Source organism: Fusarium proliferatum (genome assembly GCF_900067095.1).
Source record: "Fusarium proliferatum ET1 genome assembly, contig: FPRO_scaffold018, whole genome shotgun sequence".
Taxonomy (NCBI): Eukaryota; Fungi; Ascomycota; class Sordariomycetes; order Hypocreales; family Nectriaceae; genus Fusarium; species Fusarium proliferatum.
This window is the reverse complement of record NW_022194807.1, coordinates 235,379-259,795: the sequence shown is the minus strand read 5'-3', so window position 1 is coordinate 259,795 and position 24,417 is coordinate 235,379. Positions and strand designations below refer to the sequence as shown.

General features: G+C 47.9%; 9 protein-coding genes across 9 annotated transcripts; 6 read left to right on the top strand and 3 right to left on the bottom strand.

Moving 5' to 3' along the window:
• Positions 1–2,133: 2,133 nt before the first annotated feature.
• On the top strand, positions 2,134–3,164 carry FPRO_14822 (uncharacterized protein; the record flags this gene model as incomplete). The annotated part of the gene is made up of 8 exons (XM_031224994.1): positions 2,134–2,178; positions 2,228–2,260; positions 2,321–2,411; positions 2,478–2,519; positions 2,571–2,725; positions 2,787–2,824; positions 2,877–3,014; positions 3,062–3,164. The coding sequence occupies 8 exons, from the start codon at positions 2,134–2,136 to the stop codon at positions 3,162–3,164; spliced, it is 645 nt and encodes a 214-aa protein (XP_031090198.1).
• A 1,547-nt stretch (positions 3,165–4,711) lies between these two features.
• Positions 4,712–6,121, top strand: FPRO_14823 (uncharacterized protein; the record flags this gene model as incomplete). The annotated part of the gene is made up of 1 exon (XM_031224993.1): positions 4,712–6,121. One exon carries the CDS (start codon positions 4,712–4,714, stop codon positions 6,119–6,121), a length of 1,410 nt encoding a protein of 469 aa, XP_031090197.1.
• Positions 6,122–6,339: 218 nt separating this feature from the next.
• FPRO_14824 (uncharacterized protein) lies at positions 6,340–6,960 on the bottom strand (the record flags this gene model as incomplete). Its single annotated transcript, XM_031224992.1, has 1 exon — positions 6,340–6,960. One exon carries the CDS (start codon positions 6,958–6,960, stop codon positions 6,340–6,342), a length of 621 nt encoding a protein of 206 aa, XP_031090196.1.
• Positions 6,961–8,187: 1,227 nt separating this feature from the next.
• Positions 8,188–9,354, top strand: FPRO_14825 (uncharacterized protein; the record flags this gene model as incomplete). Its single annotated transcript, XM_031224990.1, has 1 exon — positions 8,188–9,354. The coding sequence occupies one exon, from the start codon at positions 8,188–8,190 to the stop codon at positions 9,352–9,354; it is 1,167 nt and encodes a 388-aa protein (XP_031090195.1).
• A 328-nt stretch (positions 9,355–9,682) lies between these two features.
• FPRO_14826 (uncharacterized protein) lies at positions 9,683–11,452 on the top strand (the record flags this gene model as incomplete). The annotated part of the gene is made up of 1 exon (XM_031224989.1): positions 9,683–11,452. One exon carries the CDS (start codon positions 9,683–9,685, stop codon positions 11,450–11,452), a length of 1,770 nt encoding a protein of 589 aa, XP_031090194.1.
• A 414-nt stretch (positions 11,453–11,866) lies between these two features.
• On the bottom strand, positions 11,867–12,352 carry FPRO_14827 (uncharacterized protein; the record flags this gene model as incomplete). Its single annotated transcript, XM_031224988.1, has 1 exon — positions 11,867–12,352. The coding sequence occupies one exon, from the start codon at positions 12,350–12,352 to the stop codon at positions 11,867–11,869; it is 486 nt and encodes a 161-aa protein (XP_031090193.1).
• A 735-nt stretch (positions 12,353–13,087) lies between these two features.
• FPRO_14828 (uncharacterized protein) lies at positions 13,088–13,655 on the bottom strand (the record flags this gene model as incomplete). The annotated part of the gene is made up of 3 exons (XM_031224987.1): positions 13,088–13,329; positions 13,468–13,530; positions 13,592–13,655. The coding sequence occupies 3 exons, from the start codon at positions 13,653–13,655 to the stop codon at positions 13,088–13,090; spliced, it is 369 nt and encodes a 122-aa protein (XP_031090192.1).
• A 1,010-nt stretch (positions 13,656–14,665) lies between these two features.
• Positions 14,666–15,940, top strand: FPRO_14829 (uncharacterized protein; the record flags this gene model as incomplete). The annotated part of the gene is made up of 3 exons (XM_031224986.1): positions 14,666–15,047; positions 15,097–15,428; positions 15,476–15,940. 3 exons carry the CDS (start codon positions 14,666–14,668, stop codon positions 15,938–15,940), a joined length of 1,179 nt encoding a protein of 392 aa, XP_031090191.1.
• A 659-nt stretch (positions 15,941–16,599) lies between these two features.
• Positions 16,600–18,600, top strand: FPRO_14830 (uncharacterized protein; the record flags this gene model as incomplete). Its single annotated transcript, XM_031224985.1, has 3 exons — positions 16,600–16,833; positions 16,883–18,133; positions 18,184–18,600. 3 exons carry the CDS (start codon positions 16,600–16,602, stop codon positions 18,598–18,600), a joined length of 1,902 nt encoding a protein of 633 aa, XP_031090190.1.
• Between the last annotated feature and the right edge of the window lie 5,817 nt (positions 18,601–24,417).

Below are 24,417 nucleotides of genomic sequence, written 5' to 3'. Positions count from 1 at the left end.
TTTCGCTGGGCTTTATGAATGAGATGATCGATGATTACAGGGTAAGTAGAACACTATCACGGAGAGCAGAGTCTGTCCTATTGTGTGGATGAGAATCTTGAGCCATTAGATTACCTGGTGAATATGGGCGATCAGAAAATCGGTAATCTGATTGATACCCGCAAACTGTAGCGTTTTTTAACGTGAGATTTAACTGGCATTGACTAACATCCACAGATGGAGGCTGACAAACTAATGGCAAATTTCAGCATGACTCTTGGAACCTTAACTCAATGCTTCGAAAAAGTTTGCACTACCGTTCCAACTCACAGTCCATCAACTACTCAATACTACTTACCCTCCAATATCATTTACTAATACCATTTCGACCACGACACCTTTACTTGCATGATGTCTGGTAAACGGAAGGAATTCTCAGTTGTGAAGATCCCGATGAAACCACTACCCACTAGCGGCTCTCCACTCTACTGAAAAATAAAAACAATAGTTAACTTAAATAGATGAAGAGATAAATCAAAATAGCTACCTATAGCTATATCAATGGGGTAACTCAATTATAATACTATATTAATCCTCCGATAACCTTGCTATAGCTATCATTAACTACTATTGTAATATCCTCCAATTTTGCAGAAGAAAAATCCTCATCTTTCCTCTCTGCCCAGCTTGAGAGAATACAGGACTCATCAAGCTCTAGGCTCCTCCAGACAACCTCAACCAGCCAGCGCCAGGCTGTCAGGTCCCCATCAAGCTGGATAGACTCTAAAACCACTGTCCGGAGCGTTCTGTGATGACACAGCAGTAAGATTGCGATATCTTCCTTGGTGGAATCGATCAAGCGAAGGTAGACTAGCCATTGCTTGCTGGGGACTTGAGCGATGGAGGATATGTATAGCTAAGGAGGGAGGTTTTAAGTAGCAGGTGAATTGATGCAGCTTTCTGGGGAAGTTTTTGAGAGCCCCACTGCTAGATTATGTATTACGATCCCAGCGTCAGACATCATGTGTATCCCACTTCTTCAACCAACCAACTTCTGACTCGCTCCATACCTTGTGACCCCTACCAGATTCACTCATAGATCCATATTCCTCAGGGGGTAAATGGCTGGGGTACATGTCGTATGTGTGTTGACGCGTTCAGGTCATTTGAATAGCTTAAGTCGAGATTAACCAATGAAAAAAAGCAAGGTCAACCAATAGAATAGCGAGTTCACCACTTTGGCTTGTACTTTGCCTGAAGTACCGTTATTGAGAGCCCTCTGTTGGATGATAGTGGAATGCGGGGTTAATAGGGATTATCAGTCAATGATAATGCAAAATAAGGCGGAAGACTTCACTGCATTTTTAACTACACGCGAAGGGATCAGAAGAATCATCGTTGATTGGGAGAAAATTCGTGGTGGAGACAGCCTGTTATGACGGACCCAATAGGGGCCGAGAGTGGAGCAGGATGACGCCCCTTTTCGGCGCCAAAGAGACAGAGACCGAGTCGAATGGTGAGGCCCAAGAGCAAGATCCGAGACACCGCGCGACGATTGGAAGACACTGCGAAAGAAACGAGAGAAACTACCCGGCAAACGACATGAAATGCGCCGGCCGAATAACAGATCGAACGACCTACCGAAACCCGAAAGAGTAGCGCCAGCGCCAGTGGAAGTAGTGATGGAAGGGCAGTAGTAAGCGATAGTGTAGTAATGTACGGCATTTGAAACGCACTTCCGCCAATCCTCTTGTGACACTGTCGGTCATATATCATAGTGGAGACATGTCAGCACACCATCCGTTACAGGCTTAAGGAAAACTGGGATTGAAGTGGGGTAGGGCAACGGTAATGCCAAATGATGGGAGCTGCTTATTGGCCCGGTTTATCTCCCCGTCGAATTACCCTTGTTCTGCATCGAAGCGAGGTGCGGACTGAGCCAGTCAGATCGATCATCGAACTGGAAGTGTCAGATAAACTGTCAGTCTTGGTTGTTGGTCAATATCCTTGCAACACATCAGTTGAGACGAGAGAGGACAATGTAGTCGTTCGAAAGTTTGATGCGCAAAAATCTCGCTGCGGTATCAAAATCTAGTTGCCTCAATATTGTCTTTGTGACGCATTACTCAAAGACAAGAGAGCCTAATCGACAAAATGGCAGCAAACAACGATGGACCTATCGTGGCACCCGACGAAGGTGTTAGATCCCTTATTTTGTTCAGGTTCCTCGACTGACATCTGATATCAGGTCCAGGACGACCGCGACTCATCAATGGGAGATGTAAGCTCTGTCTCTTGCTGTTATGTAGCGGGGAGAGATTCAGCTAACAAATAGAGGCAGGATGCGACATCATCGGCAGCAAGCTTGAGTAGCTCAATCCTCGACTTTCGTCACGAAAACGGGAGAACATATCATGCATACAAGGATGGAAGTCAGTTACCGTCAACGACTCTTTTTTCGTAGCTCGGAGTCCAATTCTAACCTTATCTACACAAAGAATATCATCTTCCCAACGATGAGCGTGAAGATGACAGACTAGGTATAGTCCCGGTTGCGGTATGGTGGCAACGTTTATACTAGAGAAGTCTAGACTCGCAGCATAATTTATTCCTCCTCACTTTTGATAACAAACTTGGTCTTTCACCTCCAAACCTTCCTGATTCTAAGGTCAAGCGCGTCTTGGACTTGGGAACTGGAACGGGAATATGGGCAATAGAATTTGGTGTCGACCATCCCGAAGCCGAGGTAGGATCAGCTAGCCAATGAACAAAAACTCGAAGCGAGGATTAGAAGCTGATACTTTTAGGTTATCGGCGTCGATCTATCTCCTATCCAGTTCAGTCTGTCAGCTTTGAATAAATACCGTCTCTCTTTATAGATGCTAATGATTAGCTAGCGTTCCCCCCAATGTTCGGTTCCATATTGATGACATTCACGAGCAATGGGAGTTCTCTGAGCCCTTCGACTATATACATAGCAGGATGATGAACTTCAGTATCCCCAATTGGCCAGAGTACTTGAACAAGATCTACAAGTAAGTTTGACCAGTACCTCAGTATTCCCATAGTCTAACAACCTCAGAAACCTCGCTCCTGGGGGCTATGTCGAGATCCAAGAGATCGACGTGATGATGAAGTCTGATGATGTTACGCTTGGCAACGACGATAATCATGAAGTGGAGTAACCTATTGAACGAGGCCTCTGTCAAGCTGCAGCAAGCTTATAAAAAGATTGACGAGTTCAAATACATGATAGCCGAAGCAGGGTTTACCGAAATTGTCGACAAGCGTTCCAAATGGCCGACAAACCACTGGCCAAAGGATAAGAAGTATAAAGAGCTTTAAGTGTGGAATAACGAGAATATTGCCATCGCTCTGGAGTCACTGACCATAGCACCATTTACGAGAGCCCATGGTTGGTCTGTCGAAGAGGTCCATACTTTTCTCTCTAGTGTGTGAAAAGATCTTAACAACCCAAAGATACATGGGTATTGGCCAATGTAAGTGATTATGGTTTATCCACTAGTTATATCGACTAATCAGTCGACAGTTGCTCCGTTTATGGAAGAAAGCCTTTAGTATGAGGGGGTATCCCGTCATAGTATCAGCAATAAGGTTAGGAAACATCAAGGAGGACTAGTGGAATCTTGTTTTCGTAATGGTGGACAGCGAGCTAGTAATTCACGCTTTACTAGCTTTATTACTCATCTGATATATAGTCCTGAGGCTACATTACATAGGCTTAAAAGGTATACTAAATAGCTTGGATTATTAGTACCCCAATTAATAACTATTCTGATAGTAATCTCTTTTGTAATCGCGGTCCCGCTGCTCGCACTTTTCTAGCCACACCAGTGAGGCTGTAGGTTAACGTCACTGATTCTAAACTATATCTCACAGGGACTGCTCAATTAACCCTTTAAAAGCCTAAAATTAGCGTATTGCTTCGCTATCTCGAGTGCGGCAATACGGCAGGGGTTCTTGACTTGAGATCCAAGAATAGGCATATTCGATACTTCTCACTATTTGAGCCGCGATCGATGATCAGTTCGATTCAGACTCAGTCCATAGCAGCAGCAACAAATTCATGGTTTTCCATCCATCCTGGCAAGGCCATGTAGCCAACAGTTGTATTTTGATGAGTGATAGTGTGACTGCTCTTTTCTCAAGAAATGGAAAGGAGATGTGGAGAACACATCTACCCTACGCAAGAGACAGCCACCATACGGGTTAGCATTCGTCATTATTGGTAAGCATAACAGAGTCTCTTATCTTTATCGATGCGTTACGCCCTGTCTACTGCAAGTTGCTTGTCATTCCTTCCTATATATTATCTTCTCGTAAATGATATGCATCTATGCATCCGGTAAGGCTGAGACGATGCCGCTTCAAGTATTAGTTAATCTTTCTGTATATAAGCCACTAAGAACCCAAAGGTAGAAGGCCTTATTAAGGATACTACTAATTCTGAATTATTAGCTATACTAATTAGAAAGCCTCTGAATCATTTTATTTTCATTGGATTCATTAGCAGGCCCAGCGGTCCGAAGTTTGCTTTGTTTGCTGCCATGGAGCTATACGGTAATATCCTAATAATCAAGGAAGCAAGACTTGACGTAGTAGACCATATTAACCCCTACTTTCTGCAGACGAAGATCTATAGCGCCCGAATTTCCTCAGGGTGCAATCCTCTCTGTAGACATTTACGGAGATCTGACGACCCGAATTATGAATGGCATGCACGGACCATCAAGTCGTGTATCCTGATACGCGGGGCTGCGACGCAACAGTCGCACCCACGGACATTCAGCCAGCATTCCCCACTTTCCTCCCTCGCCCCTTCGCGTCTTCTCAGAACTGCTACATTTCTTTGGAGAATGCGTCACGCACAAATGTGATGATCTCCGCCGACCCGAGCTCCCTTTGCTATCGATTCTTTAACGCATCGTCGATGAGGAGATTGCGAGCGAAATTGCGAGCGAAATTTCGGCGGTGGAAACAGCACCGGACCGGCGACAATTCGCCGGAAATTTCTCATCAGCAGGAGACAAGCCTGCCTGGTCCTGCATCGCGTCACGACACAGACCTCCGATCACCCTCTGAAAGCACTCAAGTTCCCTACTTTCCGGACGGAGTTGAAGTTCTACACGACTGCCGCGATGCCACGATCGACATCTGCTTTGTCCACGGCCTAAGTGGCAATCGGGACAGCACCTGGACTGCCAAGGGACAGTCCACACCCTGGCCCGAGGCGTTCCTACCTCTGAAGCTCACCAGCGCTCGCATACTCACGTACGGCTACGACGCGTATATCGTGCGGAAATCGGTCGCATCGACAAATGGGCTGATCGATCATGCCAAAAACCTCTTGAACGACCTGTCGACAGACAGAGCCTGGTCCAATGTGTCCTCTCGGCCGCTAGTCTTCGTTGCTCACAGCCTGGGCGGCCTCGTCTGCAAGGAAGCCGTTCTGCTCTCCCGAAACAACCCCGAATCACATCTTCGGGGCATATTTGACTGCACCAAGGGCATCGTATTCCTGGGCACGCCTCACAGAGGATCGTGGATGGCCGACTGGGCCAGGATACCGGCTTCGGCCCTCGGGATCGTCAAGTCCACCAACAAGTCGTTATTAAAGATCTTGGAGACAGACGACAAGTACCTCCAGTCCGTTCAAGATCGGTTCTGGTCTATGGTACGCGAACAGCAGAAGGCCGGCCGGGATCTTGAGGTTACGTGCTTCTTTGAAGAACTACCCTTGTCTGGGATCGGAAAAGTCGTCTCCAAGGACTCAGCTACACTTGAGAGTTACAACGCGATCAGCATCCACGCCAACCATAGCAACATGGTCAAGTTCAGCTCCGCGGACGATAATGGCTTTAAAAGGCTACTCGGCGAGCTGATTAGATGGGAATCGCAAATTAGGAACTCAGCTATCAGGCAATCCAGGCGACCGATAGAAGAGGCCCAGATGACCAATTTGCCCTTCAATAATTTTGGCCCCGGCGACCAACTCAACGCTCCTGGCGGTACTCAGAACGTCAGCAAAGGCAGTGGCAACCACTTCCCCGGGGCTACTTTCTCTGGACCAGTGCAATTCGGCAAGGAAGGCTCTCAAGAGGGTGTATCTGAAGATGACTAGGCAAAGTCAATCTAGGAGACTACGAACGCGACCCGAGGCATATGTGGAACATGCATGTCACATTGTCTTGTAATTAATCATTGTTTGATTCATTTTCAAACCTGGCGCTATCGAGGAACTGACTGTCCTGAAGCCAATGCATGACACGCCGAACCTGTCTTCCACCTTATAGTACTATGAGGCGATAATAATGAAATACTTCTCAAATCAGATTGTTATTAAAACGTCACTGGTCCAGAGAAAGTAGCCCCGGGGAAGTGGTTGCCACTGCCTTTGCTGATGTTCACGGTACCGCCAGGAGCGTTGAGTTGGTCGCCGGAGCCATACTGAGCAAAAGTGCCGCTCGACCTCACGTCGGGCACGGACGCCTCCATCTTTGACAGCTTCTCAATAGCACCGCGCAACGCGTTGATTTGGTCTTCCATTCCGGCTCTGATCGCACCGTTCGCAGCTAAGGCACATACGTAATTCATCATTCCCATCATCAAGACCTCTACGGGCCTTCCCTTGCCCTCTTGTCTCACAACCTCTTTGTAACGGTCGAGCCTCGAAGTTTCCGGTGATTCGGCGACGGCGTTGAAAATGTTCTTGGACAGCTCTGCGTTGGCATTGCATTCCTTCAGCGAGTCCATGGCGTTTTGGGGATCTCCGGCTAGGTCGCGTCCACCCAATTTTGTTTTAGCAATTTGGAGAGCCTTCCCAACAAGGAGCAGCCCTCGACCCGATTCATGAAAAGGCTCACAGAGAGCCTTGTCATCTTTGACAACATTGTAGTAATCCGTGGCGGCCTTGAGGGTGGTAATCGTGCTCGAGATTAGGGCAGTGACCGTGGTTGCCATCCTTGAACGAAAGGCGAGATCCTGGTCACTGATAAATGCCTCAATGCCGCTGATTGGAGGCCCAAACTAGCTTTAAATATGAGAAGGCGTTTTCACGGAATATATCAGAACTGATGTGATTAGCAAAGGAAAAGACAGACCGTTTACAGAGCGTTGAACAATAAAGACATCTCGCTGTCACCCTCTCTATAGGAAGGTGTGAGCGCCCTGCAGGATCGCGTATGGGCATTTCAAGTTAGATTCTCATTTGCGAGGTGGGTGCCGCCTGGTCCACTTCCTGAGAATCGCGTTTGATCATTTGCGAGATGTGTGATGTGGCTTGCAGGTTCGTAGCGCCGAACGGATTCAGGACATGCCCGATGCTCGACAATGGTAGCTGATTGGCGTGAAACGAGAATAAAGCAAGCCAGGCCAATGGCTGAAACGTCTAAGCGGGGACAGTAAAGGAGCGGCGTGCTGCACTATACCTCTTCTCCTTGCCTGCGCCCCACTCTGAGGCCAGGGGCACTTCCACGCTTCTCAAGGCTGTTCAACTCTTACATGCTTCGCGCATAAATCTTCTCGAGACGACCTAACTCTCGTTTTTATTCGTTCTGATAGTGACTTTATATTTCCACGAACCCCTATTAGCAACAGCTGGCTACCCCTAGCCTTCCACAGATCCGCGGTGACGGCCAACGAATGACTCGACAAGCTGACTTGTCTTTGCCGTTTTCTAGGTGACTTTGCATCTGGACACGTATCGGCGTCTTTCCCAGCAGAGACGACGAGATTTTGTATTCCGTTTCTCGCCCTACGTCTCCTTTAGCCGGTGCTATAGACCCTAGTAAGCTTTCGATCAGATCATAGGCCTAGTACGCCTCCACTCAATTTTACGTCTTGGCCTTCTTCAATTGATATAACGTGCCTTGGACAATGGGGAGAGCCAGACGGCCTCGGGTTGATGGGTCACAAGAGGAGACAGAAGAACATGGGCCGTCTTCTCAGGGTTCGTCCTTTAATAACCACAGCTTTGCGAACCAATTGAATGCTCCAGACGGTACTATCAATAACAGTACAGGCCCTGGCAACCACTTCACTGGGTCTACCTTCCATGGACCTACATATTTTGGTAAGATAGCCGTCTTTATCGACAGTATAGAGATTTTTAACTTATTATATTATATAGGCACACAGGAACACTCTGATCCGTTACGAGAATGCTTAAGATCCCTGTCTTTTCCAGAAATGAACAGTCGGTCCCTCGATATTGATGCTGCTGCTGAGGGAACATGTGACTGGCTGCTTCGGCACCAAAAATTCACAAGCTGGGCCTCCTGTGATCGAGGGCTCGTCTGGATCAAAGGGAAGCCCGGCTCTGGGAAATCGACGTTGCTGCGATACCTTCTGGACCATATCATAACCATACCTAACACCGGAAAGGAAAAATTAATCCTCTCATTCTTCTTCCACGGTCGTGGCACTGAACTCCAGAAGACGCCACTGGGTCTCTTCCGATCGCTTCTCCACCAGCTCTTGCTCCAGGCCCCTGAGACCCTGACAGACCTTATGAACATATTCCAACAACGGTGCAAAATGGCTGGCAAGCCGGGTGAAAAGTGGCAGTGGCATCCGCGCGAGCTGCCACGACTCTTCGAATCATCGCTCTCCAAAGTCTTGCGGACTCGTCCAGTTTGGTTATTTGTTGACGCGTTAGACGAATGTGGCCAAAGGAATGCAGTTAAGCTGGTCCGGGACTTCAAGTCTCTGCTACAGGGACTAGCCTCTACTGATTCACAGTTTCACATCTGCTTCACTTGCCGCCACTACCCGATTCTAGGCCAGACTTGTCAGTTCGAAATATGCCTGGAGGAGGAGAACAGACAGGATATTTCGACCTACGTGCGAGCGCAGCTTTCTCTATCCCGTGAGCTAACAGCATCTACAATCCCGGATTTAATTACAAAACATGCCCAGGGTGTTTTCATATGGGCATATCTCGTGGTAGATCGAATCCTGGGCCTTAATAATGAAGGAGAAGGATTGAAAAGGATTGAAAAGGAGATCTATTCCATCCCTCCGGAGCTAGATGACCTCTACAACGAACTCATCCGAAATATGGACGAGAGACCAGCTTCTCTCAAACTGATTCAGTGGATCTGCTTTTCTGTGCGACCCTTGTCACTAGACGAATTGCGATGGGCCATGATAATCGATGCCGATTGCCCTAGCAAGTCATTACAGGAATGCAAGAACATGGAAGATCATATATCAGACAGTGACAGAATGAACAGGCGAGTTCAAACGCTCAGCTGTGGCCTCGTCGAGGTGACATCAGATGCGAAAGTTGTACAGTTCATCCACCAGTCCGTCAAGGATTTTTTTCACCGAGAAAGGCCTTTCGGCTATGAGTGAGACCACCAACCGCAGTATTATAGTTGGAACTGCACACCATCGGCTTTCTAGGACCTGTATACGCTACCTGGCGATGGAGGAAGTCGCTCGTTCGGTAGGTCAAAAGCCTGATCACTTGAAATCTGAGTTTCCTTTCCTGCATTACGCCACGACCTCGTGGGTGGCGCACATAAAGCAAAGCGATGCCAGAAGTGTCCCTCAAGAGGATCTTTTGCAATATTTTACAGGGCCATCAAACACTCTTATGGAACGATGGGTGTGTATCTATAGATTATTGAAAAGATATTTTGATGACTGTCTGCCAGAAGGGACCAGTCTAGTGCACGTCATGTCGAGGTATGGAGTGGTAGGAGCGTTAGGGGTCATTTTGGGAAGGGCAGACCAAGTTGGTATTGATATCGATGGCGAGGATTCGGATGGCCGGACGCCGCTATGGTGGGCAGCTGAGAGAGGGCACGAGGCCGTCGTGCAGCTGCTTCTTGAATGGAGCGCCTATACTGAGGCGGCGGACAAGGACGGCCGGACGCCGCTGCTATGCGCCGTCGTGCAAGGACATGAGACCGTCGTACGGCTGCTCCTTGACCAGGGCGCTAATACTAATGCAGTAGATAAGGACGGCCGGACGCCGCTATGGTGGGCCTCCTTGGAAGGGCATGAGATCATTGTGCGACTGCTCCTTGACCAGAGCGCTGATATTAATGCGGCAGACAATTGGGGCCGGACGCCGCTATTTAAGGCCGCCTTGAAAGGGCATGCGGCCATTATGCGGCTGCTCCTTGACCAGAAGGCTGATCCTGATGCAGCGGGTAAGGAGGGCCAGACGCCGCTATGGTTGGCCGCCGAGAGAGGGCATAAAGATATTGTGCGGTTGCTTATTGAACGGAATGCCTTTATCGAGGCAGCAGATAAGGACGGCCGGACGCCGCTATGGTGGGCCTCCTTGGAAGGGCATGAGGCTATTGTGCGGCTGCTCCTTGACTGGGGCGCAGACACTGAGGCGGCAGATAAAGATGGCCAGACGCCGCTACGATTAGCTGCCGACAGGGGACATGAGGCTACTGTGCAGCTGCTCCTTGATCAGGGCGCTGATACTGATGCGGCGGGCAAGAACGGTCAGACGCCGCTATGGTTGGCCGCTTTGAAAGGACATAAGGATATTGTGCGGTTGCTTATTGAACGGAACGCCTCTGTTGAGGCGGCGGATAGGTGGTGGGGCCGGACGCCGCTGCTATGCGCCGTCGCGCAAGGACATGAGGCCGTCGTGCGGCTGCTCCTTGACCAGGGCGCCTATACTGAGGCGGCAGATAAGGGCGGCCGAACACCGCTATGGTGGGCAGTTGAGAGAGGGCACGAGGTCGTCGTGCGGCTGCTCCTCGATCGGGGCGCCCATACTGAAGTGGCGGATAAGTGGGAGCGGCGGACGCCGTTGTGGAGGACCGCTGAGAATGGGGATGATGCTATTATGCGGCTGCTACTTGATCGGGGTGCTGATACTGAGTCGGCGGACAAGGACGGCCGGACACCGCTGTTGATGGCCGCTGCGTGGGGACACGAGGCTACCGTGCAGCTGCTCCTTGACTGGGGCGCTGATACCGATGCAGCAGATAAGGACGGCCGAACGCCACTATGGTGGGCCACCTTGAAAGGGCATAAGACCATCGTGGGGCTGCTCATCGACTGGGATGCCTCTGTTACGGCAGTGGATAAGAACGGCCGAACGCCACTATCAACAGCCGCCTTAAAAGGGCACAAGGACATTGTACAGCTGCTCCTTAACCGGAGCGCCTCTAGGGAAGCGGCGGATAAAGATGGCCGGACGCCGCTACGGTTGGCCGCCGAAAGAGGGCACGAGGCCGTCGTGCGGCTGCTCCTTGAATGGGGCGCCTATACTGAGGCGGCGGACAAGGACGGCCGGACGCCGCTATTAACGGCCGCTGCGTGGGGACACGAGGTTACTGTGCGGCTGCTCCTTACCCGAGATGCCTCTATCGAGGCGGCAGACAAATGGGGCCAGACGCCACTATCGTGGGCCGCTAAGAGAGGGCACGATGCCGTCGTGCGGCTGCTCCTAGAACGGGGCACCTGTACTGAGGCCTAGGGCCCTCGTGCGTGTCTCCATCACCCGCAGCTCCGGATACTCCGCATCTTTCCGCCGTCCTTCATTGGAGTAACCGTCACTCAAAGTTCTGAGAACGAAACTCCCAAAATTTCTTGCCTCTATATTGCTTGCTAAAATTTCGTCGACGTCTGGAAAGTGTTCCTCCAGCCTTCGACGGAATTCAACCCGATCTGGTTCCAGTTCGAGACGCTTCCATGCGGCCACTAAGACCACTAAGTACCACCAGTGCCATTGCTGCTCTTGCCTCTGACCTAAACTGTATATGTGCCCGCTTCGCTTTGCCCGCCACCGAACCAGGTTATGCATCGTGACACAAGCCCCGTCACTGGACACGCGCTGGAGCAGATCATGGCGAGCCAGCACATCGCGGCTCATCCGGTAATAAAAGTCGCTCTATTTGCCTTCTTCTGCCATGAAGAATTGCCGAATTTCAGCAGGTATCTCGTTGGTGAGGTTCCTGTTGATACTTGCGATGCCAAGGGCGGCGAGGCAAAATATCTCATCTTGAATGATGGCTCCCCTAAATTGCGCAAGAGACGTCAAGAGTAGATCAGGCTGCTGTCCGTTCTCTTCCGTGATCTCTTGAATAGTAGCATCCCATACTGTCCAAGCCGTCTTCTCGGTTGGTAGTAGTCCCTTTAAATCATTCATTCGAAGTAATTCATCGCGATGCATATCGTAGTCTGTCAGATACCGGTTCAAGGCCTGCTCCGGATCTGGGCTATTTCCAATGTACGCCCCAGCCAGATCAATGGCAAGAGACAGATAATCGAGTTTCATCGCCACTTCGCCGCATTCTCTCAGAACCTTTTCGGAAGGCGCGTTTCCGTCGTGCAAGACATGTCGAAGAATGAGCTCTTGTGATTCTTGCGGCGACATATTACCAACTTGAATCTGTGGGCAGTCTCGCGAAACCAACGTTCTGCTTCGCTCATCCCGGCTGGTCACGATAATGGTACCCCGTTCTCCTTTGGGCATTGACTTCTTGACTCCCCATGACAAGTCATCGGCGTTGTCGACTGCGACTAGCCACTCATCCTCTAACCGGGATCTATTACGATGCCAACGAAGGCCTGCTCGGGTAACCCTGAGTCCCTGTCTACCTAAAGTGCCTGCCGTTTCTAGCATAACCCATTTGTACTGCCCTAATCATCATGCCACTCCACATTAAGTTACACTGTCATAACTCAAGTAACTTGGCTACCTTATTGATGAAGTTGGCCTTCAAATTTCCTTTCATCAACAGAACGGTACAATTGATTACCGTCTTAAACTCTGTTAAGAAGTTTCTTTTCAACTTTTCTTTTGCCATATTTATTCTTTCAATAATAAATAGTAATACACCTCTGCTTGGATTACACTCTGTCATTTTTTATTTTATTCCTTAGAATATTTGCCCGACAAAACCATGGTAGCCCTCGATTTGATGAATTTTTAGGATTCGTCGCTTTTGTCCTTTCCCCACGCCCTCATGGCCATTAACCCTGCTGACTGCCTACACTCTCTGATCTTTCTCTCATTTTCTTTTTTAACCAATCGTTCTCTGTACCTCAGTCGCTCTTGTTCAGACAGGATCTGCAAAAGCTCCAATCTTTCATATTCTTGTACTTTCTGTTACTGATCGCGTAAATCGCGAATCGTCATTTCGATATCCATACAAATTCTCTTTATGTAGTCACTGTACTCTTTGGTCTGCAAGACCTCGGTCAGTTTGGCTGCATTATCCAGAAATTTCGCCGTCTTGTACCAGTCGATGGGAATGCGCTTGACTGTCGTATCTTCAATACCGACCACTGACTCTAGGAGCTCTCTGCTGCGCTCTGTGTTGAGGGCAAACTGTGTAATTGTGAGATGGTCTATCCAAGTATGAAACGGTACTGCTTCGGCGCAGCTCCACCTAGTCTTATATAGTAATGCTGGCAAACGTTTCTCTGTATAAATAAAATATGCCCTTTTAAAGACCCCCTGTAGCTGGACTACTAAGTTATACTGACTATCGAATGGCAGGTAAATTAGGTCTTTCTTCTCTTGCACGTGCTCTTCTTCCCTCGCTTCCTCTATTATGCAGGGTTAGTGGCTGCACTGCAGCCTTGTCAGTTATAAATCTGAGCCACATACCCTCGGAAGATTCTGTATCATCAGCTGGAACCTTGCATACTTCCACTAGGTCTGTTTCCTTCATGGTGGAAGTCTCCACCCCAGGACCTCCAGGCTTATCGCTGGCCGAGTTTTCTCCATCATCATGGCGAGGTCTCTCCATATCCGGCCCACGTATATATTCCTCTTCTATTGCCTCAGGCTTTGTATTCTTTATTCCTTGGGCCTCTTATGCTCCAACCTCAGGATCCCAAGGGGATTTATATGGTGGTGCCTCTTCTGTAACCAACTTCCGTTCTACATCCCAAACTACCTCTTCTTCGGCAGCATTTTCAGGCTCTGCAGCAGGTGGGGAATTCTTTAAATTAGAAGACAAAAAAGACCGCAGCCCCGGTGAAGCGTTGTTTACTAGCACGCACCACGTTACAATCATACTTGGCGAATAGGTCATGGATGTCTTCCCTACACGGAAGACTGTTACTGGCATCCATGATAGATCCCTTATCATTAGTCGTATGGGCTTTTTTTACGTTTGGCCATCCTCTTGCACTCCAAAAGTCGTAGATGCTCGACGTCGTCTTTCAATATCGAGTAGATGGCTTTATCGGGGGGTGTAAACTGGTTGCACAAGTCACATTTCGTGTTGGTTAAGGTACTGTCGAGATTGACCCTTTTCATGGTCCAAGGGACGCGTGCTTCGCGTGGCGCGGCCATGGCGTTAGTGCATCGAGGAAGTCTTTACGGATATGACGAAAATAGAGTTGAAAGATGTCTAAGAAAGGTGATTGAACTGGTAACAACTTTTATGTTGGCAGTGTTGAGATGTGGGGCTCTTGAGACATTCGGCTAAGTTGCCTCATCATCACGTCATACCCGCGCGTCATATGATGTCGAAAAAAAGTGAACAGTAACATCCAATAAGAAATTCTGCCGGCTATAAAATCCACCGCCTGCTGCAATGGGCAACGCTGACGATAACGGCGCGGTTCATCATTGATCCGAAACATTTCCGAAGTCGCTGCGCTTTTCTGCGATCACAACATGATGTATTGAAACAAAGAAAACTCAACATCATTACCCAAAGTGCTTAACGCCATGGTGCCGCCCGCTCAACCACTTCATCGCCATCAAAAGTCTCTAGAGGGTATCATAGACTTCTCATCGCGCGAACCCTTGTCTGAGTCTCATCGCGCCTCCGCTATTCGTCGGTTTTATCAAGTCATCAAGCATTTTAATGGTAATGACATTAAACGAGGTCAAGACCAATACGATAAAGTGAAGCTTGTTCGCTTCACTTACGAATATTCTACCAGCCAAGTGTCTAAAGATAATGTTTTGATCGCTGTTTTTGAGTTTTTGAAACTATCAATTACATCTGAAGAGGATATCGACTTTGAAGATGCCACGTACCGAAGCGAACTGAAGACCCACCTGTATGAATTCGCCGACTATCTGGTCGACAACTTCTTTCTCCCGCGTATGGCTCCACTTTAAACCGGCGTCTTGTATCACTAACACTTCAGCAGTCAAAGCATCCACCAAAAAGACACCACAACCAACACCAGCATCTCACTCAGCTGTCATAAAAACCCAACGCCAGGGCCATGTCTTTTCTGGGACGCCAGAGCGTCTAGCCAGCCTCAGAGGTGCCTGCCTCATACGAGATCGGTATCGCTGTGTTATTTCACGCAAGTTCGACAGAGCTGAAGCTCTTAAGCGCTTCCAGCAACAAGGCGGAAGCAAGGCTGTTGATCAAGACGGTGTTCCCTTGGCTGATCCTGGGCAAAGGTTCGACTATCTGGAGGTCGCACACATACTTCCACACTCTCTCACTCAGCTCAACTCTTCTAAAGAGCTGGTAAGAATTCTGAACCCCACATCTTGCTCCCGCTGACTCTGCAATAGAACTCTTCAAAAGTTGCGGCACTGGCGATACTCAATATGTTTGACAGTGGTATTGCCCACTTGATCGAGGGAATCGACATTGATCGTCCGTGTAATGCTCTGACACTGACTCTAAGTCATCACGTGTCCTTTGGTGACTTTCGCGTCTACTTTGAGCCTGTCGGAGATACACCGCATACATATCGTATAGGCACATTTCTACCGCCTGGTCTTGCAGAAGATGTCCCCGTTACTCGAACGTTTTTCCTTACTGAGGACAAGAACATTGATCCACCGTCGTCTCGATTCCTTGCCGTTCACCGTGCTATCGCGCATATCCTGCACCTTTCTGCCGCGGGCGACTACATCGATGACATGCTGAGCGATGTTGAGGGATTTGGCATTCGTTCAGATGGGTCTACTGACCTGTCTCGACTACTGAAATTGAGATTTGATGATTGGGCAGTTGGAGAGGTCCACGGATGAATGTGTGTGCCTAAAGCGTTTTGATGTTCAACGATAATTTTCGATCAGATAGGGGCGTTATATAGATACCTGGCTGTTGACAATGAGCTAGACCTCGATTTACGATTTTGTAGAAGCAAGAATGTTTATATGACTAACTAATACATAGTTGCTGTCTGGGTAATGAATGTGATCCCTACTGTGTTGAACCTTACCCCAAGCGGATCATCTGTTCCGCGATTCAGCGTTATCTTATGTCAGCTATGCGCTACTCCAAAGTCTTTGACTAACTGTAAAGTTGTTGCTTAGCACTGGGAAATGAACTCTAAATTACACGAGTAAAACGCGTGCCCGCGCCGCGCGGTCAGTTGTGGGCTAACGTTAAAAAGACACTGACTCCAAACTTCAATTCATATTTATACATACGTGTACGTCATGCATTAGGGTGATGCAGGAAAAAAAGTAGTTGATTTGGTGCTAAGGAGTCGACATGACTTATCGATAAGCAATTTATCGGAATATCGGAGGCCGGCGCTAATACTTAGCCCCTTCAAGGGGCTCTAGCATGGCCTCAGCGGTTCTTAATCTTCTTCTTCACATCTCCCATTTGAATTTTCCTAATTTTGACACACTACATTCTCTCACTCTTTAAAATAAGAACGGAAACACGACGAAGTGCCATGAATCAAACGATTTCCTTTAGCCATACACCAGGACACGTACCTGTCAGGAAGCGGATACCTTTAGGGGTTGAGGACGAGGCACGGACGTCCAAACAACAGAGAGCCGTCTCGACAAAAAAGAGGATCGCGATATCTTCTCGCAAGACATCAAAGACCAACGAGAACGCTCACAGCACGGGTTTCTCATTAGACAGAGTTCCTGAACAAATCATACAACTTATTGCAGAAAATGTAAGTACTTACCCTAATCGACTCTCCGGTGACGCTTACGATAGCCCAGATTGAGGACAGACGAAGTATGGCTGAAATGGCCTGCACTTCCAAGCGCTACTACTCCCTCTTATCGCCGATCCTGCACAAGCTTATCTTCGTCTCTGCAACCCACTGGTTGCACACTCACATTGTCGTCCGCCGCCTTGTGCTTTATTTGAGCTACGCTCAAATAAAGCAAATTATGAAAGAACCCCCATACATATTTCCGAACAGCCTTGACCTCAAGGCCCTTCCGCCATGTGCCAATAATGTCCGCCAGATGATTGTTGGGTCCATCGATCCAGGTCAGAAAAGGCGAGTCATTATTATGAGGTATTTGGAAGAGGTCATGAAGAACTTGCATAATTTGAAAGTCTTCGAGGGGCATGACTTCACCGCATCCATGTCGAGGAGCATCGCGGCGCAGCAAAATCTCAAAGCTTTATACGTATCTTTCAGCAAGATCCTTGGTTTCGAAAACGATGTCTTGATTCCGTTCACTAAAATCCGTAATCTCCAACATCTTCATGTCACAGGGTCCTACGGATTCAACGGCGAAAAAGTCCTCTCCAAAATGCTTCTCAACTCTTTAACAACCCTTGAGAGTCTAGAAATCACAGCCAAGTGGTACTGGTCTGGATTCATGGATAACTGGGAAGAAGATATTAAAGCCCTCAACCCCAAGACCTGGGAACAGATACCCCATTTCACTTCTCTAAAATCATTGTCTTTGTCACTCATAACTTTTAACAGGGAACTTAGACAAAATCTTGTTCGAGCCGTTGACTTTTTGAAGCTCGAAGAGTTGCAAGTTAACCATTTCGGAGATAAATACAGGGATGTTACCAAGGAGCACCTGGATGGACCCCTCAAGTTCTTTCAATCTCTCGAGCATCTATTCAAGAAGACCGAAAAGGGAAATATCCATTTACGACATCTTTCACTACAGATAAGTGGATTCTATCGCGAACAGAGGAAGGTGATAGAAGAGGGCCTACAGGGTATATACAGGTTCATCTCTTCGTTTGATACATTGATCCACTTGGAAATTCATGACTACAACACGTATCGGAGCGTTGAGGAGTTGAATCCTGGACTATTATCGCCGCTGCGGCTGTCTATCTTGAAGCACAGAGATTTAGAAACACTCCGTTTCCACTACAAAGACGTCCTCAGCGGTCACGAAGTTCCTTGTTTCACAGCTGCTTCAGTCAAGATACTTGTCGATAATCTACCTAAGCTACGTGTCTTAGAATTTGCACCCTCAGGGGACAACAAGGTGAGTGGAGACTCTTCCCTTCTTGCCATTGACATACTGAAACGCCACAGGATGAAATGCTTCAAGCTCTCTCGAGGGCAAAGAACTTGGCTACTCTCATCTTCAATGACGAACAAACTCTATATCCTAGATCAGACTTCCCCGAGGACTACCATGCTATGGTTGTAAAGAGTGTCATCGAAGGATTTATGGAGCATGCTTCTTGTTGGGAATTTATCTGGGAGAAGCATTATAAGCTGAGCGAATTCCGAATAGGTTCAGATGCATATGCCATCGCGTCAAATTTGAAGCGCAGGAAAGGCTACTTTAAGATTGGCCCTATGAAGGTTGCGAAAGGAGATTGCGAAGTGAAGTTCCAGGATCTTCGTAGAGGCGAACAGCCCTTGCGGGACCGTTCTTATTATGTTCCCGAGGAGGAATGGATGAACAAAGTGACGAACCCAGGCCGGCGAGCACAATTTTGTTAATGGTGCCAGCGTTGTAAGATAGTTAGGATATCTTTCAGACTTGATAAAAGGGGGCGACCCTTCGAATAATGCATTTTGAGACAAGATACTTTTGCAGATATCCTTGGCATGTTACTCAAGCATTATTATCAGAAACGCACTGTGTTTCCTGTTTTTGATCAATCATCGTCCAGGATCTTCAATTCATGTTTCTGCTCTGGCATTCTAGCCAGTAGCAGGACCCGTTACGGGGTTTACGCGTTCGCAGAGGGAACAAATGTGCAGTCCAGTAAAAGATGGGTGTAAGCTTTCCTTAATTGTGCAAGCCCTGGATCGTCTTTTCGACTGACGTAAAGAAGAAGATAGCGAAAAGGCCAGCCAATCTTCTTCTGAATCAAAAGGACGACGCGTTGCAGCTATTGATTGGAAGTTCACATATGTCGCAGACATGCAATTCACCCTTGATCCACATTGGTGGCTCCTTCTAGAGGTACTTGAGATGTGGTCTTCTGAAACTGACGACTGGGCCGATACTTACTATATCCGACTTCAAACTTGGCTACTGGGGATGGAAGAGGTTGAAGGCATGGCGGCTAGCTCTATGCCCTTTAAACCATCCACTTATATACATGAGAGCTGGGTAAGTAGGCGATTCTGGCTCGACTATGCCTGAAGAAACAGTTGGGCCTTTTATTCAATCTTTTGGAAGTATTTGGGCGAGAGGTTCTTTGGGCCCCGAGACACATGTCCCACAGGATAAGCTATAGACAACAAGGATCGATCTTCTAGAGAATGGAGGAATAGAAACTATAGATCCGTTGGTGCAAAGAAAGATGAATGAGATAAAGGAGCGGGGCCTAGTAGACTGGGATACAATCGAGGCAAAGAAACTTAACGACGTCCTAGGGGACAATAGCAGTTTTGAAAATAAGTAAAAAAGATTCTCGCTAACCTTATATAGCGGTATGAAGGGCAGAAACTACTATATACAAAAACCTCACATAGCACCTACTCTTCTGTTCGTAATTGCCGCCTACCCTTAGTTGTTTCTCACGTGTTTCTTTATCTCCCGCCTGGTCCTATATGACCGTAGTACGGTGAAATACGATTTCTCTCTTCGGTCGACAGTCTGCGGGCGCATCGCTCACATGTGCATACCCGTAAACGCATACTTCAGCCGTTTCTTTTTTCAAATCGTCTATTCTCATTGGTGTAATTTCTACTCGAGGTTTCCTCATCGATCATTGCGCCTATCATTGCGCCACCAAGGCGTAGACGAAGGGGAGATAGAAGATGCTATAAGGTGCCCTTATGTTTCTCAATCGTTTCGAACACCTCACCAACACCTCGCCAACACCTGAATTTGCTTGCTAGACACATTGTCCTCTTTCCATGGCATTCCTTTGTCTTCTCTAGCCGCGATGCCCCTATCGGATCATCCTTTCCCAGCCAGTTGCCCTCGCTATGCGTCGTAAACGATCCCGCCGTTCAGAGGCATTGGGTTTGAGGAACCTATTAGTTTGACGCGGGAAACGATTGATACTATCCCTCTTGATCACCAGGACCGGACTAAATGGATGGATAACCTTGAGGGTTTCCTATTCAACAGATTCTCTGAGACGATGGCGGATCTTGACGAAGCCAAGGGTTGCTTTTTCACTGCCTTCTATCGCCACGTCTCAGTTGTGAGCGTCCATACTGCTGCTGGCCGTTATCTTATATGTATCCAAGACATTTTTCAAGGTCAACAAGCATTTGCCTTTGCCAAAACAATAGCCGAATGAAATGCTTATGAACCACCCATTCTCTGCAGAACGTAGGTAGGACGTATCTCTCCTCTGCTATTGTTGGATTGTCATCCAGTGCAGCAGCCATCGCTTCTCATTACAACAGAGGCCGTGTTGCTGCTATTGAACTCCTTGAGACTGGTCGTAGTGTTATCGCAGGGGCTTTCTTAGAGCAGTGTAGTTTTGCCGCTCTTGGACGCGCGCATACCGCCCTCGCCCGTTCATTCATCGACCTACGAGATGAACTACACGCGCCGTCCCCAGCAAGCTACTTCAGTATAGCCGAGCGCCCCAGAGCCGCTTTAGAGGCAGAAAGAAACTGGCGCCGCGATGCTGGGCCTCATCTTGCCTCTCTCCTGAAGACAGTCCGGTCTAAGGCCGGTTTCGGGCGATTTCTGCTCTCCGCATTGGAAGTAGATATGTTGGAGGCCGCATGACTCGGTCCAATCGTTGTCCTGAGCATAAGTTCGTGCTGTTGTGATGCCTGGCGGAATTGGTACGACTCTCTCGGAGCGCAATTAAGAATCATGTCGGAGAACTCAAGGACCTAAAAAATCTTCAGTGGTACGGGATACTATAGTCTTTCCCGTTCTGAATGTGCTAGAATTTCCCCGGCCGCCGCAGTGCCCAGTGGGTCCCTACTGGCATACTGACCCAATTTCCTATCCACGCTTGGGTTCTTCACAATCGCCTCAGCGCTTCTAAATTCAAATAACCCGTGGTAAGAGCTTTAAGTGCTGGCAAAATTTCCTCACAACTGTGCAATACTCTACTAAATGTTGACAGCAACGATCTATTTCCCAGTCAAGGAGATACTTCGAAGGTCCAGGGCAGTGGTGTTGAGTTCAATATGCCCCAAGCTGTGTGGTTTGACAAGCCAGCAATAGCTCAACTCTTCATTTCCAGATCATCACCTTGGGGCTTTTCAAGGATACGTCTAGGCAAGTACCATCTACTGCACGCTCCACGGCTGAAGTAAAATGGAGTCGGCAAAAGATGCTAGAGGCTGTAAAGAACGTGCAGGGAGCCTCCTTTGCAACGCCCGGTTCTGCATAGCATTTGCATTAGCATCGGCGCCCTTGTCAATAAATAGCTTGGTAACCCTTCCACTTCTGTCTTGCGAATCCACAGCGAGGGTCTTTAAAAAGTCCCCAGCTAGCGTAGTAGTGCTGTTACACAAGTCAAGCACCAGCTCCACCAACTCTATTGTCTCTTCGCTTTCCTCTGCTATACCCAGAAGCGAAGCAAGCGTAATAGCCAAGCCCTCGCCTTGTAAATCAAAATTAGCACCGTGATTTACCAGTAGCTTGACAACTTGTATATGGTGTCTGGACACAGCAGCCAGCAGAGCATAGTTAATGCTGGTCCTTTGCGTATCATTTCCAGCGCCATTGCCAAGCTGTAGCTGCACCATCTGTATGTGTCTTACACATGAAGCAGCCTGAAGAAGAGGGCCATGGCGTTCAGCCTCTCCATTGGCATTCGTCCCTCACTCACGCACTCGTCTCTGATGCCCTCTCCCACTAGATACTCATATGCATCCTCGCCAAGTCCACGCATAAACCTGTCATCGACGCTCCAGAGTGTGCCCACCACATGGTAGAACTCAGCCAGTTGACATGCGCGTGGGTGAACCCGGAAAAGACTTAAACCCTCTACGATAATTGGGATATTAATCAGCTACCTGCACTTTGGCCGACCTCACCATGTACTATCCAGGTCCAACACTATGATCAACCAATCAGAAGCTTTTTCCACAATTACTCGGCAGGGTCAACCACAATATTACAACCCGCGAATCTCTTCTGCTCCATATGCGACGTGAAACAGCCGCTCAAAATGTAGGGAAAAGGCAAAACAGTACTTCAGTGCAAGGACAGGGAGCAGTGATAATGAAGATAATGAAAGGCTTGAAGCGGGAGAGATCGTCGCGGTGCTCCAATCCTTGCTAAATCGACTTGGAAATATCTTGACTCCAGTGGCTTCAGGCTGGTCACTTTCGAGAAATAGCCTTGGTGAGCCAATTAGGAGGAGAACGTTGACCATTACCCCTGTAGCCTGTTGTTAACCTTATCTTGGTCTGCTGCTTTCCCTCATGCTGTTCTCGCTTCAAATGCGATCGCCTCCTGCATGTCGTTCAGTGTGGCTTCCATATAGGCTAGCTTTCTCTCCAGTCACCCTTGCCGCTGAGACTCCTCTCGAAACAGTTTGTCGCTATCTAGCTGTATTAATTCTACAATTCTTAATTGGAAGAAAAAGTAGTCCTGCGAACGACAAACCTTAAGTACATTGGTTGGGTAGACTGCAACGAAAATACAGGGATACTATACGATGAGGCTTTTCAGAGAAAACCTGCACATATATTGGCGATGCGGAGACCATATCACGGAGGTCAAGGTGAGTCGGTATTTTGTACAAAAATAGACACAATTTCTACACTCGTGCATCCTATTGGGAGGAAAGCGGGTGGCCGACCGAAAGGTAGCTGCCATTGTTTACTTTACTGCCTCTTCCGTTGAGATATAAAGATTGAGAAGATCCCATGAGAATGAGGGAATCGAAATGATTTTAGCTGATGTTTCACTAAAGAGTAGATTTTTCATAGATACTCCATAGCATTTCCCCATGAACCCTCCGTGCTACCTGTCTACACCGAGATCCTCATCAAGTCCAAATTCCTGAAAGATTGTGCGCAAGGTAACCAGGGGTTGAAAATTACCATTCGCTACCAACACATACCACCAATGTTGAAATTCCAAGAAACAACAATATCCCGGACAGAGTTTCATGAGGCTCGTCGCTTTGCTGACTAGTATCACCAGCAAAGCGAGCCCATGGTCGACTTTTGCTGCGTTATTGATATGCTTCCAAGCATAACCCTTGGCATGGTAATTTGGGCCTTCTAGTGACCGATATTTCCGCAGCCACTCTTTCCAATACCGGACATTTTTCTCCTCGAGTTCTGACAGCCCGCGAGGCCCACTTGCGAACTCGAGTAGCTTTTCGACTACGAAGTGCCATAGATGATTGATAGCCCGTCTATCAGCAACATCGAGGCTTGAGCGCATCCCGGACTGCGTTTCTTCCTAGTAACATAATGTTAGGACAATCGCGTAATGATTTAGGAAGGCACATTATGTAACTTGAGGTTCGAGGCTTACTTACGAACGCCAGCAACAGGGCCAATTCAGTGATCAGAGTAGAGTAATCAATATTGAGTAGTGGGATTATTTTTCTTGTATCTCCGTCATCTTTTGACCTGTCTCAAGCCCGGTAGTTGTAGTTTTGCTGTTCCGCCGTAGAATCCATGAGAATTTGTGTAAGAAAATGAAAAGACGGTGGTGGGAGTACGGCCTATCTGTTGTGGAACCATCTATTCCCTTGAAAAACATTATCGGAAGCTTGACGAAAATGAAAATGCGGTGATGGTAGCACAATATGAGGTGGTGAAACCCTGTTCTTTTCGCCTCGAGATATGCACCGCAGTTAGCAGGCGAGAGCGAAATTTTATGACGCCTTAGTCAATGAAACATCTGGCTTTTGTCACACAGGTACAGATGCAAGTGGAGTCCCATAAAATAAGTGGTGCGTAGTAACCAACTTGCCACATGGCTTTCATCTGATTCGAATATAATCTTTGTCACTCGCTTCAATTCATTTCCAGTCTATAAGTAGCATAGCTTGGGACGACTAACTCTGTTATCGACGCGATACAATATGGATAGCAAGTCCCTCTACAAGGTTCCTTAGGGGTAAGAGCTGTGTATTCTGCTTGAGGTTCTACCTGATCCATCGTGTGCTTCAACATATATGCAGCCTCTTGTGTGGCTATTACATGATAGTTTCAGCATTAGGTGAGGAAAAAGAGATAGCTCAGCATGGTCGCACAAAGTCGGTGGTGGGGGAAAAGACACTGGTGACACTGTAGTAGGTATAGATATGGATCAAATTGCCATCGTACTGCCTTGGTCCATACCTGGACTTCGGTGATAACGAAGCAGATTCTTGGCATGGGTTGTGTGGTTAATTCTTGCTGATTTCGTAGAAGTAC